This window comes from Piliocolobus tephrosceles, chromosome 9, assembly GCF_002776525.5.
Source record: "Piliocolobus tephrosceles isolate RC106 chromosome 9, ASM277652v3, whole genome shotgun sequence".
Classification (NCBI taxonomy): domain Eukaryota; kingdom Metazoa; phylum Chordata; class Mammalia; order Primates; family Cercopithecidae; genus Piliocolobus; species Piliocolobus tephrosceles.
The window spans coordinates 19,224,285-19,239,263 of NC_045442.1; the positions used below are offsets into that span (position 1 = coordinate 19,224,285).

The window sequence follows — 14,979 nt, forward strand, 5'->3', positions numbered from 1 at the left end:
CACTTGAGCCCTGGAATTGGAGTCCCCGTATTTATAAATAGTAAATTAACAACAGCAACAACAAAACTAGGCGAGTGTCATGGTATGTGCCTGTAGTCCTAGCTACCTGGGAGGCTGAGGCGGGAGGATTACTGAAGCCCAGGAGGTTTTTTTATTGTTGTTTGTTTGTAACATTTTATTTCATTTTAATTGTTTTATTTTTAATTTTATTTATTTATTTTTGAGACAGTCTTGCTCTGTTACCCAGGCTAGAGTGCAGTGGCGTGATCTCAGCTCACTACAACCTCCAGTTCCTCGGTTCAAACAATTCTCATGCTTCAACCTCCCAAGTAGCTGGGATTACAGGTGTGCACCACCACTCTCGGCTAATTTTTGTATTTTTAGTAGAGACTGGGTTTCTCCATGTTGGCCAGGCTGGTCCTGAACTCCTGACCTCAGGTGATCTGCCCACCTTGGCTTCCGAAAGTTCTGGGAAATACAGGTAGGAGCCACCGTGCCTGGCCTAAACATTTTATTTCATTCAACACAACACATTCCGGTTTTACCTTAAATATATATTTTTAAATATTTAATTTTCAGATTCTTCTTTTTCTTTTTAAACTTTTATTTTAGATTCAGGGCAAATGTGCAAATTTGTTATATAGGTAAATTGTGTGTCACAGGGGTTCGGTGTGGAGATTATTTCATCACGCAGGTCATAAGCATAGTGCCCAATAGGTAATTTTTCAATCCCCACTCTCCTCTCACCCTCCACCCTCAAGTAGGCTGTGGTGTCTGTTGTTCCCTTTTGTGTGTCCATGTGTACTCAGTATTTAGATCCCACTTAAAAGTGAGAACATGTGGTATTTGGTTATCTGTTCCTGCATTAGTTTGCTTATGAAAATGACCCCCAGCTCCATTCCTCCTTGCTGCAAAGGCATGGTCTTGTTCCAGTTCCTTCACATCCTTGCTGCAAACGACATGGTCTTGTTCTTTTTTATGACTGCATAGTATTCCATGGTGTATATATACCATATTTTATTTATCCAGTCTGTTGATGACCATTTAGGTTGATTCCATATCTTTGCTATTATGAGTAGTACTGCAATAAACATACATGTGCATATGTCTTTATGGTAGAACTACTTATATTCCTTTGGGTATATCCCCAATAATGGGATTTCTGGGTTGAATGGTAGTTCTGTTTTAAGTTCTTTGAGAAATCACCAAAGTACTTTTCACAATAGTTGAACTAATTTACATTCCCACCAGCAGAGTATAAGTATTCCATTTTCTCTGCAACCTCGCCAGCATCTGTTATTTTCTGACCTTTTAATAATAGCCATTCTGATGGTATGGTATATCATTGCAGTTTTGATTTGCATTTCTCTAATGATCAGTGTGAAGCCCAGGACTTTGAGGCTGAAGTGAGCCAAGATGGTGCCATTGCACTCCAACCTGGGCAACTAACCAAGACCTTGTCTCTAAAAAAATAAAAATAAAAATACACATTTGGAAGCAGACAGATCCGAGTTTAACACCTGCTCCTCTCTTTTCTAGCTATGTGACTTTGAGCAAATTGCTTAACCTCTTTTTTTTTTTTTTTTGAGACGTAGTCTCACACTGTCACCCAGACTGGAGTGCAGTCCTGCAATTTCAGCTCACTGCAACCTCCACCTCCCAAGTTCAAATGATTCTCCTGCCTCAGCCTTCTGAGTAGCTGAGTTTACAGGCATCTGCCACAAAGCCCAGTTAATTTTTTTGTGTGTGTATATATATATATATATATATATATATGTAGAGATGGATTTTCACCATGTTGGCCAGGCTAGTCTCGAACTCCTGACCTCGTGATCCGCCCGCCTCAGCCTCCCAAAGTGCTGGGATTACAGGTAGCCACTGCGCCCAGCCGTAGCTGCTTCACCTCTATGAAAGAGATCATAGTAACACCCATGTCACAGGGTTATCGGGGAAACCAAAGGCAGTGATGCATAGCCCTTAGCGCCGTGCCTGGCTTGTGGGGAGGTCTCCATCCACATTAGGTGCCAGTATAACTAAGAAAAATATTTCTACATGCTCCTGGGAGGGGTTGGGGGAGGTCTCCAAACATCAAAACAAAATCTGCGATTCCAAGGAAGAATTAAGAAGTCTTTTAGAAAACCACCACTGCCAAATCTTCCTTAAGTGTTCCTTCAAGGAAGCTGGGGAACTTGTTAAGAAACCAGGCACCCAGCACAAACCGTGACTGAGATTTTAAAATGAAAACTGAATAGTTTCAAAGAACACATAGATCTCTGGGGGGAGGATGGGGAAGACTTGGTCGCGTTAAGGGCCTGAAAAGACCGGTGGCAAAAGGTAAAGGATGTAAGTGTGGCATTTGCTGAATGGAGGCAGTGCAGGGTGGAGATTCAGAGCCATGACCGACCTTGCTTATCGAACCGGTGCCACCCCTCCAAGGCGGTCAGGTTTACTGGGCACCCCGGAAACGGCACTCCCTGACTTGTGTTGTTGGCCCTGGAAATTCAGGTAGAAGTCAGCAAGCAGATGTTTTCACACACCCTAAAGTGTGCGCGATTGGCAGCGGCTGCCCAGAAGGTTCCAAGAGAGTGGGAGCAATCCCCAAAGAACCGGGAGCAGGCTTGGTTGCCCGCCCCCCTGCCCTAGTCGCCCCTCCAGGAAGGCCTAGGGCAAAAGCGCTCTGGCTTGGGAGTCAAGCGCGAGGAGCTAGATCTAAGCAAGTCTCAGCCTCCTAGCTTGAACCTCAGTCTCCTCCTCCAGGCATTGGGTTTGCAGCTGGGTGGGGGGCAAACAATTTTGGAGGCCCACCCAAGCCCGGCCTCCCGGAGCCTCCCCCAGGGTTTGGGAACGTTCCAGTCTCATTCCCTCTCGACGCCCCCGGAGCCAAGACGTGAAGGGAGTGCCAAGGCGACCGGGGGCGGCGAGCGGGGCCGCGGGTGCGCACCAACTCAAGCGCCGACTGTCAGCCCCGGCAGGCCGGAGTTCTCCGGCGCGGGGACAGGGGCGCTGGGGGCGTGCCCGGCGGGGGCCGGGTCCGAGGACCCGGGGCGCGGCGGCCCCGCCAGAAGGTCCGGCAGCGAGCGTGACCTCACGGGGAGGGGCCAGCGCGGCGGCCTGGGCGCTGAGCCGAGCGCCGGGAGAGCAGCGCCGAAGCCGAGCCGCGAGGAGCGCACTCCGTGGCCCCGATGGAGCGGTACAAAGGTGAGGGCGCGGGTTCCCCGCGCGGCGCACACCCACTCCCTTTCGCCCAGCAACGCCGAGGGCAGGGCTAGGACTGGTCTCGCCAGGACTCGGGATAAGCAGAGCCCGCTGCCACCACCCAGCCCGGACCTGGGCCGAAGAGGGGGCGACGGCGGCGCCGCGGACTGGGCGGGTGGGCTCCTAGGTGACTGCCGCGGCCCCGAGCCCTTTGATCCTCCCGGGCGCGGAAGGAGGGGGTCGTCAGTGGGGGGCGTGGCGGGGCTTCTCACCTGTTGCAGGAGAGAGGGTGCGCCCGGCACCCCACTCCACCGTCAGTTCCGCCGCGCGGTAAAGATGCCTGGGGCCAAGGAAGCCCCGAAGAAGGTGGGAACCGTGCTGAGCTGCTGGGGGCAAAGGGGCGGGGTGTTGGGTCCTTTCTCCCGGTCGCCCTCTGGGCTAGGGGCTTCCTGCTCCCGGCAAAGCGTTTGGGCAGTGGAGTTGGCGCGCAGACCCTCCCGGGCTAGTTCGGGTCTCCCCAAACGTCCTGCCGTTCGGGTCACCGTTTATCTCCAAGCCCTTCTCTGCTCCCCCACCCCAAGAAAGGAGGGATGCGAGGGTTGGGGGCCGAATGGAGTGCCCGGCAGGTGGAGCTCCTGGAGGCCTCCCAGCCCGAGGGCTTAACTCTGTGCGCAGCTGGGCGAGCTTTGGGTTTGGCTGGGGCCAGGATCTCCGCCAAACTCTGGTGGGCGGGCCGTCCTGGGTGCGCCCAGTGCCCAGCTTAGCACCCGCACTCGGAGCCTCGGAGCTGGTCTACACGTCTCGATTGCGGTTCTTTTGAAAACGGAGTACAGGGAGTTGCCCCTTAAGCGGAACGCTGCAGGCGCTCCCCCCTCCCCCATCCCCCCCGCAGACCCCTTCCCTTTGGAAAAGGCTCTTGCCTTCTCTTGTGCTGGACCGGTCTCCGCCAAACCTGCGAGAGGAAATGCTGCTTCTATATTTGTTTTCCCCTGGGAGAGAGTAATAAAAAGAGAACGCTCAGATTCCCAAGGAATCTCACTCCCGGCGGGCTCTGATCCCTGAAACTGACATAAAGGGACCTGTTGGGACCAGCCTCCCTAAAGTAGTCATGTCTTTCACTTTCCCATTGCTTTTTCTCATCTGGGTCTCCTGGTTACTGGTGAAGGCAAAAGATCCAAGTCTCAGACAGCGCTTCACACATTCTGGAAGGGTCTTTGCCGACAGCAGGGAGCCGGCGGGGGGGTGGGGGTGGAGGGGGGCGGGGAACAAGGTTAGAGGAGTTGGCCACCTTTGATTTCTTTCTGTGAACCCTCCCTGGAGCTTCTCTCGCATTTCTAACCCAGTGGTTTTCTTCGTTTCAAATTCTACTGGGATCACGTCAGTTTTGTGCTTGAATGACTGAATGCGCACTTACGCTGTCTCAGACACTTGAGGAAGCCACAGTCCCGCTCCTTGTAACATGGCCGTTTGCACTCCCTCCCCCACCGGGGCCCCTCCGCCCTTTGGGAGGGACCCTCTCTGGGAATTCAGGCCTTGAGTTGAGTCTGACAGGAAGTGTGGGCCTCTGGGGTGCCTTCCAGCTCCCTGACTTGCAAAGCTGGGGTGTGTGTATGGTAGGGGGGGTGTTAGCTTTAGGCTGCAAGCTACTTTCTCAAATCAACATATTCATCTCTCTAAATCAGGGCAAATCACTTTTGGGGTCTTCTTTCCAAATGTCCAGTTATTCTCAGAAGGTTTTTGTATTAACAGCTTTTGACTTGGCCCTTGACCTGATAAAAGTCTTCTTAGTTATCTTTCTCAGGAGCTTAAAATCCTCCCACCTTCGAAGAGGATCAGTTAGGGGCTTTTTGCCAACTGAAGGGAACTTAGTTTCCAGGTCAGGGTGCTTATGTTTTTGGTAACACGTGTATCTGCCTCATCATTTTGCAGTAAATCAGACATGGAGTGATAAGTGGGTAAACCTGAGAATTATCTAGGTTTCAGAGGCTAATCCAACTCAAATTCCAGTGTTTGACTCATGAGAAAAATCTTTATGTTGTCTCCCTGGTGTCATGCTGCTAATATGTTTACTACACTTTTCACTGAGGAATTTGGGGATCCCCCAGCCCCAGGATATAGAATTCCCCATTCTCCTGAGAGGAAGATAAGTTGTGCTTTGAACACCCTTTAAATGGAAAAGTTCGTCTGTGCAAAATGCAAAATGAAGCCCATCTCTGATTAACCAGTGTAACTGACTAGAATCAGTAGTCTCCTCTTGCTTGTCAGAGACTGGGGGCATCGTCTTAAAGTTGAGATTGAATGGTTATTGGGATAACGAGGAATAGTGGTTTAAACAACAAAGTTAAATGGAAAAAACAGGTTTATTTAGTTGGGCTCTCGGAGCCTAAGTAAAAATTGTAAAGAAAAATTCTTATTATGTGCGGCACTTTTTAAATGTGCTATTTAAATGCCTCTTCATTCTGTTTCTGTATTTCCAATTTTGAGCTCTCCCTTTCCCAGGTAGGTGGAAATGCCTCATGGCTGTCTTCAGAATCTCAAAGTGTTTTCTCTAATTTGCAAATCTTATAAAGCAGTTCATGTAGGAGAAATTGTCTTTCCATGTTCCTTAGCCTGCTTGTTATATATATTGTACATCTTCCAAAAATAGCCTATCATTTTTAGGCTCTGAGTGGATTTTCCATTGTCTTGTAGGATGTAAAGTGAGGTCTGGAGTTGATGGGTGGTTGGAATATCACCCATGTGATACGCCTGATGCAGAGACACTTCCAGACTTTCTTCCCAGTCCCTTCCAAGATTTCTGCTAGATAGCCATGACTCGCCCAAGCAAAAATAAGGGATCGTGGAGTATGTGGGAGTCCCTTCCTAGAGAGATGGCACTTTTATGAGAGTTGCCATAAATAGCGATGGTAAAGTGGCTATGTTTTGTATGTGAATCTCTCTGGCGTTGTATAAGCAGTAAGACTCTCGCAAATGTCAGGATGTGGGGCCAAGTCCTACAGGGTGCTTTGAGAAGGTTCCCATCCTTATGTGTTTACATATTTATGACTCTCATAAGAGCATCCCTTTATCGCTGTGCGTGAGCCCATTGGCTGAACTCACCCAGTGTGGTCACGCATTCTGGTTCTGACTGCTCTCCCAGCTGGTGAGTGAGTCTGGGCCAAATGTGACTGACCTACTATCTGTGGATTGTGCTTGGAACATCCATGCCGAAGCTTCCTGAAATTGCATCACACTTGGATACAGATGGGCCTGGTTGAGATATTCAGATTCAATTTAGATCACAGTAATTGGTTGAAAATCTAATCGTTCTTTCTCTGTGGTTCTTTTGTTTCTGAATTTGATCATCCAGTCCCCTGACTTAGCTCTAGGGCGCTGGAGGCAGATATGAACTGCAAAGAGTCAATCCAGTAAATACGTCAAAGTTTGTATGGGGATCCTGAGACCTGTGGTCAGGGAAGGCCTGGAAAAGAAAAGCAAATTAAAAGAGATGGGCATGCTACCTTCAGGGATCGTCTGTATTTGTTAGTTTTCAGTGCCTACGAACTCAGGTTTTTTTTCTTTAGAAGTTGTACCTAAGGCAGTAGTTCTAAACCTTTGCTGTGCATGGAATCATCTGTGGAGCTTTCAGAAATATGGATGTAAAGGCCCCGCTCAAGACATTCTGATGTAATTGGTCTGGGGTACAGCTTGGGCACTGTAGTTTTAACGGTCTTCTGGTGGTTCCAATGAGCAGCCAAAGTTGGGAACCAAATTTCCTACAAAACATGAAATGTCAAAAGAGCACAACAGGTCTGTAATTTTACATACACTTTCCTCACCTGGAAAAGTAAAAGCAAGTGTGGGGTGAAAGGGATACCCCCGCCATGCTCACATCATGTTCCTTAACCAAATCTTATAATACCGGCAGAAATCTACTGTAATCACCTTCAGCTATTAGAGGCTTTAAAAGGCTATGGGAACGTTGCTTAAAAACTATCTCAAATGTGGTGCTTCAAATCCTAAGCTCAGGGTTTGCTCCCTGTACTTGACCCTGAGCTCCCTGACTTTGAAGTTGCGTGGGAGCCCTGGATGATGTGGCAATGAAATGGCCTGAAACAGAAATACTGAGAGGTCACTTTTGGTGCTGAAAGGCCAAGCAGAGTGGGGGAATTCTGCTTTGGGCCCTTCCTCTCTTCTGAAGGGGTGGGACCTCTGGGAGCTGGGCTGCTTCCAGCACAATTAAAGGGCCAGGAAAGGCCAAGGAGCTTCAAAGCTGAGGAAACTGTGCCAGTTTTCTTCCAATTCCCTTTAATAACGGGAAATGTTTCTTTAAAGGCTTCGGTCATTCAGGGAGGAGAGACTTCCCCCACACGAAGAGAGGATGGCTTGTTCTGTTCAGAGCCCTGGCTGAGACATGAAGTCAGTCGTGGTGCAATGAAGAAGGTAGTGGCTCAGGAACCTGGAGATCCACGGGCTTTATTTCCTCGGGCAAACTGCTGAGCTCTCCAGGCCTCAGTTTCCCCATCTGGAAAACAAGCTCCAGTGTTCGCAGTGTTCCTCTATCTGACTTTCCAATGGCTCTTCGATGCTAGTTGTTCTGTGGTCACTGAGGAATCTTTGGAGAGAGGATGTGTCTTAGGGAGGAGTGGGAAATGAGGGAGGGAATGTGGGTGGGTAGCCCAGCAAAGGTCAGTTTAGGATTGTGATTCTTATAAATAAAACCAATTTCCTGTTGAGAGCTGGAGAGTAGCAGACTTAGTGGGAAAGAGAATGCTGTAGGCCATGTGAGGAATCCATTTCTCAAGGACTTTTGTGTGACCGTGCCTCCAAAGATTGTTCATTGAGCCCAGAGCTACCCTCTGCAACACAGAGCATTATTCACTCCCATTTGAGAGACAGACCTACTGAGGCCTACAGAGATTAAGCAACAGTCCAGACAGTCAGAAATAGGATATAATATCCCTGAGAACTGAGTCTCTAAAGGGTGGAATTCCTTTTCAAGGATTTATTTAGGAAGAAGTGCTCAAAGCAATTTCAGATTCACTCCTTATCAGTGTCCCTTCAGCTAGGAAGGGACTAGCTGCTCAGTTAAACTCTCCTCAATCTTCAGGACCTAGCCCACCTGTCTCTTCACCCGGAAAGCTTCCCCTGACTCCCAATGTGTACCCTCATTACTCTTGGGATAGCCTCATTAATGCCTAGCACATCGCAGGTATGCAACAAATATTTGTGGAATTAGTGTCACATTTGTCTAATAATTGTACATGTCTATGTTTGTTTCCCTGCCAGGCTGAACTCTTTCAAGACAGGGACTTTGTCTTTCCTTATGTCCCGCTCCAGCCCCTGGCACACTGCCAGCTGCATAGTAGGTGTCTGGGACATGATTGGGGAATGGGGAAATGAACAAATTCCAGGCAAAAAGATCACATATTCTCCCATGCTCTAGCTCTGGAGAACAGACCTGGTTCACAAAAAGAAATGAAGCAAAATCCCAAAGGCAAATTCCAGAAATGGAGATGAAAGCCCACAGTGGCCACCTTTGGCTTTCCCGACTTGAGCCTTATTTCTGTCTGTTCCAGCACAGGGGTGTTGCTGTCTGCTGGTACAGAGAAGGATCCGGCAGGTTTCCGCATGTGAGTATGAGCCTGTCTGTGCCCTCTGCAGCAGCTCGTCTGGCCTCCAGGGCTCCCGAGGGCGCAGACCTGGCTCTGCCCATGCTCTGGGTGGATGGTTGAGGGAGATCATGGAGCTGGGCGCCGGCCTGGGCACTCAGGGGCTCGGAGTTCTAATCTGACTTTTGCCACTAACTTGCTATGCGACCTTGGGCAAGTCAATTAATCTTTCTGAGCCTTGTTTCCTCATCTGTAAGAGTGAGGATAATGATTACTAATCTACCTTGCAGGCCACTTGGTGGAATAACTTGTAAGAGCTATTGGTAAAGACCTTGAGAAAGAGAATGTTAAATTAATGCAGGGGAGCAGATACCCTGAAACCTCTGGCATGTGGTTCTGATCCCACCAGTTCCCGCCTTTGCACAGTTCATTTGGGCTCTGCCCACTGTGTGTTTTTCACTGCTGTTGGGAGATACAAGTCAGGGCTTCTCAGCCGCTAGGCATCCTAGCTTCTCAGAGATAGCATCTGTGTATTCTTCATGTCAGTGGAGAAAGAGGCGAGGAATTGCTCATTCCTTATGTATAGAGCTACATCCTAGCCCTGCCTGACTTTTCTCTGATGTCTCAGTAAGTCCATATAGGAGAGACCCTTACATTCAAATAGTAGCTTGGAGCCCTTTCCTAATTTTCTATCACTTGACTCTCATATTCTCCCCAGTTAGTTTCAAAAAACAAACTGACCACAAACTGCATTGAGCGGGGAGAAGGGAGAATGTGTAGAAAAACAGGAGGAGCCTGCCTCCCCCTGGACGCATTGCACTGGACTGATGCAAAAACACAGTGAGGCCAGGGACCATGGGTCTCACATCTCTCAGGGCTGTCTGGTGTCAGGGAGGAGTGGGGAGAGGCACCCATGCCAAAAGAAGCCCTGTTCTGCTGTTTTCTAAGCAGACCCCTGAAGTTCTCTTCTCACTTCCTGGAGCTCCTCCCAGGACTTCAAAGGCAGATACAGTCCTGGTGAACTGTGGTGAGCTTGTATGGAAACTCAGCCCCAGCACACTGCAAATCGGCCTTCTACTGGAGATTACACCAAGAGAGGCTAGCCAGCTGTTAGCTCAGAGACGGCAACCAGTGTGCAACAGGAAGAATCCAAGCTGGGTGAATGTACAGTCCTACCCTTGGACGTGGCTTTCCCAAATTGAATGACGAGCCTTCCCAGCTTGCTTGGGACTTTCCTGGTTTTACCACTGAAAGTCTGGTGTCCCAGGAAACCCCTCAGTCCTGGGCAAACTGAGACGGTGAGTTGCCCTATTACCGGACCTAAGCTTTAGTAAAAGCTTCTGAATCAAGAGTTTGATTTCTCCATAGCAAAGATGAGCTAGAGCCAATTATTTTGTCTCTTTGACAAGAAAGTGAAAGTCCAAAGCTTAAAAACTGGCAGATCGTAACTTACCACTGGTGATACACACCAGTATGCTAAGTGAAAGAAGCATACTGCTTTTCAAGATTCAAAAGCTTACACACTGAATGATTCTATTTATATGACTTTCTGGAAAAGGCGAAACTATATGGAAATAGATCAGTAGTTGCCAGGACTGGGACTAGGGGAAGGCGTGAGCTACAAAGGGCATGAGGGAAATTTTTGGAATGATAGAGATGTTCAATATCCTTATTTTGGTAGTGGTTACACAGTCATACAGACTTGTCACAATTCAGAACTGTGTAGTTAACAGTGTAGTTAACAGGGTTTTTTTTTTTTTTTTCTGTGTGTAAATTAACCTCAATAAAGCTGACTTTTAAAAACACTCTAGCTGTTGTGATGCTGTGGTATAAGATGAAGGATCAAGGTCAAGGTTAGTTATCCTGGGTTGTAATTAGCAACCGAGTCTTGGTGTGGGTGTGTCTGCAATGGTTCTGGAGGTGTATACAGCAGAAAAGGGTGAGAAATTTGGTACAAAACGAAAAGGCCAATGACATCCTAAATGCCAGAGACTCATGCCTGATGACATCCTAAATGCCAGAGACTTTTTCATTAGGCACAATCAGTGTTATAGTGGAAGCTCTCCCTTTGTTTAGAGAAAAGGCAAAAGCAGCTCCCCTAAAGGCCAGGCAGCCAACAAGCCCAGGAGGACCATGGAATATAAGAGCATTAGACTCAGGTTCCCACCCTGGGAACTCTGCTGCTATCCACACATGGATCTAATGTACTGACTTTGGCAGCCTGTCTGCAAGTCTTTTCTTTTTTTTCCACCAATAAAGTTATTGTATTAGAATTGAGTACTCAAGTCTGCAGGATAATTATTTCCTGGTTGACTTTTTGTTTTTGGCAGTCCTGCTTGTCTATGCTAGCTAGAATTGATTTTGAGGGGAAGAACTCATGATTTATCAGAATAACATACCTAGTTGCATTTGATGTAAGGAATTAGTCCTCTTATTTCTAGACGGGGAGAAGCCTTTTGATGCAAGGGCAGAATTACCAGTCATCTCTGCACCAGGCCAGCAGACAGGATGTAGAAGTCCCCAAGAAGGAAGAAGTATCACTCTGGTGGTGATACTTAAGATACTGGAATCTTAAGATCTTGGTGGTTTCCTTTTTATTTATTTATTTGTTTGTATCAAAGCCCATGTTGAATTTGCCTGTTTTTCAGGTGAATTTTATCTCGCTCTGTACCCTGGGGAGCTGGGTCTGTGCCTGCATCTCTATTAAGCACAGCCTGTTGGAAGGTTGTGGAACTTCCATCTGTGAGGACCACATGGGCTGAGGTCACGTTCAACCATGAATTACACAGGAGAATTTCACACATGCAACTCTTTTAAATCACAGACACATCAAAACCACTAGTCACCCACAAAGGCAAGTCTCTTCCACCTGTTCCAGGGTGTTCTGGAAGAATTACAGACTCATAGCCAGTGCAATCCTTAGTTCTAATTGTCTTAGCTTTGTTAGGGGAAAGCACTGATGTTTAGAGAGGCAGGAAGTGTTTTTTGTGCATATTTGAAGTGAAATTTCCTTGATGCAGGGTCAGGCCTGGTTTGTGGCTGGTCTACCTAAGAAGGATCGGGTTTGGGGAAGCCCCAAGGCCCACATCATCTGGTTTGAGTGCAAGGGAGAAGCTGGGAGCTTATGAGTGGGAGATTCCAGATGCTTCCTTCCCTGGGCTGTACACCTCTGCCACAGTCTCCCCTGGGCTGCCTGGGCACACTGGCATCTGTTTGGGTTTGGGGGACTGTCTTAGCCTTCTTGTTAGCCCAACAAGTGGGAATCCTGCCATTTCCTTCCATCCTCCACCCCCCGTTTTTTCTCCCCCAGTTTTTATACAACAGGATTTATTCATGTCCACTGTATTCAAGTCCCCAGATGGGGGGAGGAAAAAAAGATTGTGTTGAATGAGCTTATTGTTTGGAGGTTTCACTGACTTCTTTTATTTAATACCCACAGTCCTAGAACATATTGAGCTGATTTACTAAAATTCAAATGTGATCCTTTTGGAAGGAACTGCTAGGGTGCTTCGTGTCCCCGGAATCAGAGCTGGGACCTACTGGGTGGCAAGTTTGCTTGGGCCATCTTCATGGTCCTGGGTCTCCTTGGAGGCAAATACTCTATCACTATCCTAGACTCCTTATCAGCTCACAGTGGTCAACACTCTACCACCTTTGCATTGTCAGGACTTTTGCAGCACTCAATTCTAGCACATTCTTTGAATAAAGATGAGCACCAACATTAGGTACTGCAGTTAACAGAAGCCCCCTGTGGCTTCTGCTTGGTAGTTTCCTGCACACTTAGGGAGAATAAAGGATGGTGAAGTGGCACCTACTGCTTGAATACCCAGTGCAGGGCAGCTGGTCCTTGACTGACATGGCAGAGTTGGATCACATGTCTTTGGCGTGTTTTAGAGATGGGGTCCCTACCGTTGATGTTACCGGAATTGTGGCTGAGGATCATGGTGTGCATGTGGTCAAGCACAGTTACTGTATGGCTGTGACACAGTTGTGCTGTGACAGTTCCAGATGTCTTGCTCCAGGTACTTGAGCTGGGTGAGACTCATGTCTCCCAGGAGTCGGTGGAAGCTTGTCTCTGGTTCAAGTTAGTAATATCCCAGATATTCTGAAAGTAGCCTGGGGCAAAGCAGGAAGGGTGGATCTCAAAACCACATGCACAGGTGTGAGTTATGGGTGCTTCAGGACGCCTCTTGGATGCACAGGCTCACACTGGCTCCTGTACCTGCATCTCTTGCTCCCTCCCTCCCTCCCTCCCTCTCCTCTTCTTTTGTTCCCCTCTTGACTTTCTCCTGCTTTTTCACTCTGTTTCTTTCTACCACTTCCATTCAGGTCTCCAGGTCTCCTGGGTCTTGAGTTCAAAGAAGGGATTCCCACTGAGAACCTGAGGCCAGAAAGACACAGAGGAGAGTCAGACCCTCCCACTCTCTCCTGGTCCCCAGGCCTCTGGTGGTCTCAGGCTCTCATTTCAAATAGCCATGGCTTGAATTCCAGGCTTCCCCCAGGAGGGGCTGGTGACCTCAGAGGCAGGGTGGGGAAACTGAGGCTTATTCTCAGTATCTTACTCCCTCCTAGAAGTGCAGGTCTCAGTGGAATTTGTTCACTGTGGCCCCTGCTGCTTCCTCAAGCCCTAAAAGGTATCACTTCTCATGGCCTGCTGCAAAAAATGGCACCTTCCCCAATCCTCCCAGCCAGTGCTACTTACTAACCCTGGGACTTTGCCCGTGGTTCCCCCACGCCGGCAGGTTAGTGTCACAGTGATTAGGGTACCAGGAAAGGGCAGACGTACTTTCTTTCTGTGGGTCCTTAAACAGTGCTGTGACTCGCTGACCACCAAGGGGTAGAGTCAAAATCCCCGCACTGTGAGGGGGCTTCTCCCACCGCCATCCCAGGTCCCCTGGAACTGAGTATCAGAGGAGGGACTGGTGTCCGCCCAGGGGGAGCATGAGAAAGTGTCCATTGTTTGGATAAAAGTTCCAAGCATGAAGGCTCACCATTGACTAAAATAATTTTTTCCATTGACCTCCTGGCTTCTCAGCGGGCAAGCGCCCATCTCCCGCCCATGTGAGGCTGGTTTGGTGTATGTAATTGTAAACAGCTCTGGCAGGGAGCAAATCTCCAAGAGTTACAGGATTCAGGTGCCGCTCCCAACTCACCACGCACTGGTTCCCTCGAGAGTGGAAAGGCTGTTTTGTTCTCAGAGGGAGAATTCAGGCTGTTGCTTTTGAGATCAGATCCGTCCGAAGCCTGACTCACTCTCCCATTCCACCCCCAACTTCCCTCCCTGCCCCCAGCTTCCAGGTCTCTATTCACGATGAAAGAGGTTTTAGGGACTCTAATTCATGCATGAAGCCCTTAGTATGTGGGGTTTTGCTTTTCTGACCCGGAGGTAAGAGTGTGGATCACTGAGTGCTCTCAGGTATGCAGGGAGCCACCAGCATGTTTGTTGTTGAGGGTAAGAGCAAACCAGCAGCCCACATCCCCTGTGTGAGAACAGGGGCTCACTAATCAGGGCAAGAGTGTGGGCTCAGGTCAGTGTCAGCCTTGTTTCTTGGCTACAGCCTCACCCCTGACGCATGTCATGGCAGTATGGGAGTGAAAGCCTCTTGTGCTAAGCAGGAAGCCTCAGGAGAGTGTTGGTGGCTTTGGGGCACTTAGTTACCTCCCTCTGCTTAGCAATAAAATTGGGAATCATCTCAGAGCAGAAGCGATCCAAGATTGTGTTGGAAAATGCCTTTGGTAGGTTCAAAGGATATGGGGTGCTCCTATCTTGGGGCCTGCCTGCTTCCTTGTCTCCTTGCAGCCTTAAGCATTTACTTTCCGGGTATCAGGTATGATTGGGGCACATGTGTATTGGGGGAAAGGAGGTGTGGGATGACAATCAGCCCCTTTTTCTTAAAATTTCCTAAAGCTATTTACCTAATGTCCTCAAAGCATAAGACTTGTCCTACAAGATTTATTTTCCTGCCAAGGGAAGGTTGAGGTAGCTTGGAAGGGAGAAAGTGACAGTGCAAAGGACCTTGTTCTGCTGGGATGGACAGACTTCAGTTCCTTGCAGGCCTCCTCTGTGCTTTCAGGCTTGGCCGCCACGTGACTGTGCATATAGATTTCTTCTCTGGTTGGAGAAAATAATAAAGGTGGTCACATAGCTTGCAGCAAATATTTTCCCCAAATGGCTTTTTAAAAAATTATAATA

At 48.4% G+C, this 14,979-nt stretch overlaps 1 protein-coding gene across 1 annotated transcript in view; it reads left to right on the plus strand.

Moving 5' to 3' along the window:
• The first annotated feature begins 3,111 nt into the window (after positions 1-3,111).
• The window catches only part of AFAP1L2 (actin filament associated protein 1 like 2), a 107,300-nt gene continuing 95,432 nt past the window's right edge, over positions 3,112-14,979 (plus strand). Inside the window, exon 1 of the mRNA XM_023206651.1 lies at positions 3,112-3,198. Coding sequence (XP_023062419.1) covers positions 3,183-3,198 — 16 coding nt within the window. The 5' untranslated portion in view covers positions 3,112-3,182. The remainder of the gene's footprint in view (positions 3,199-14,979) is intronic.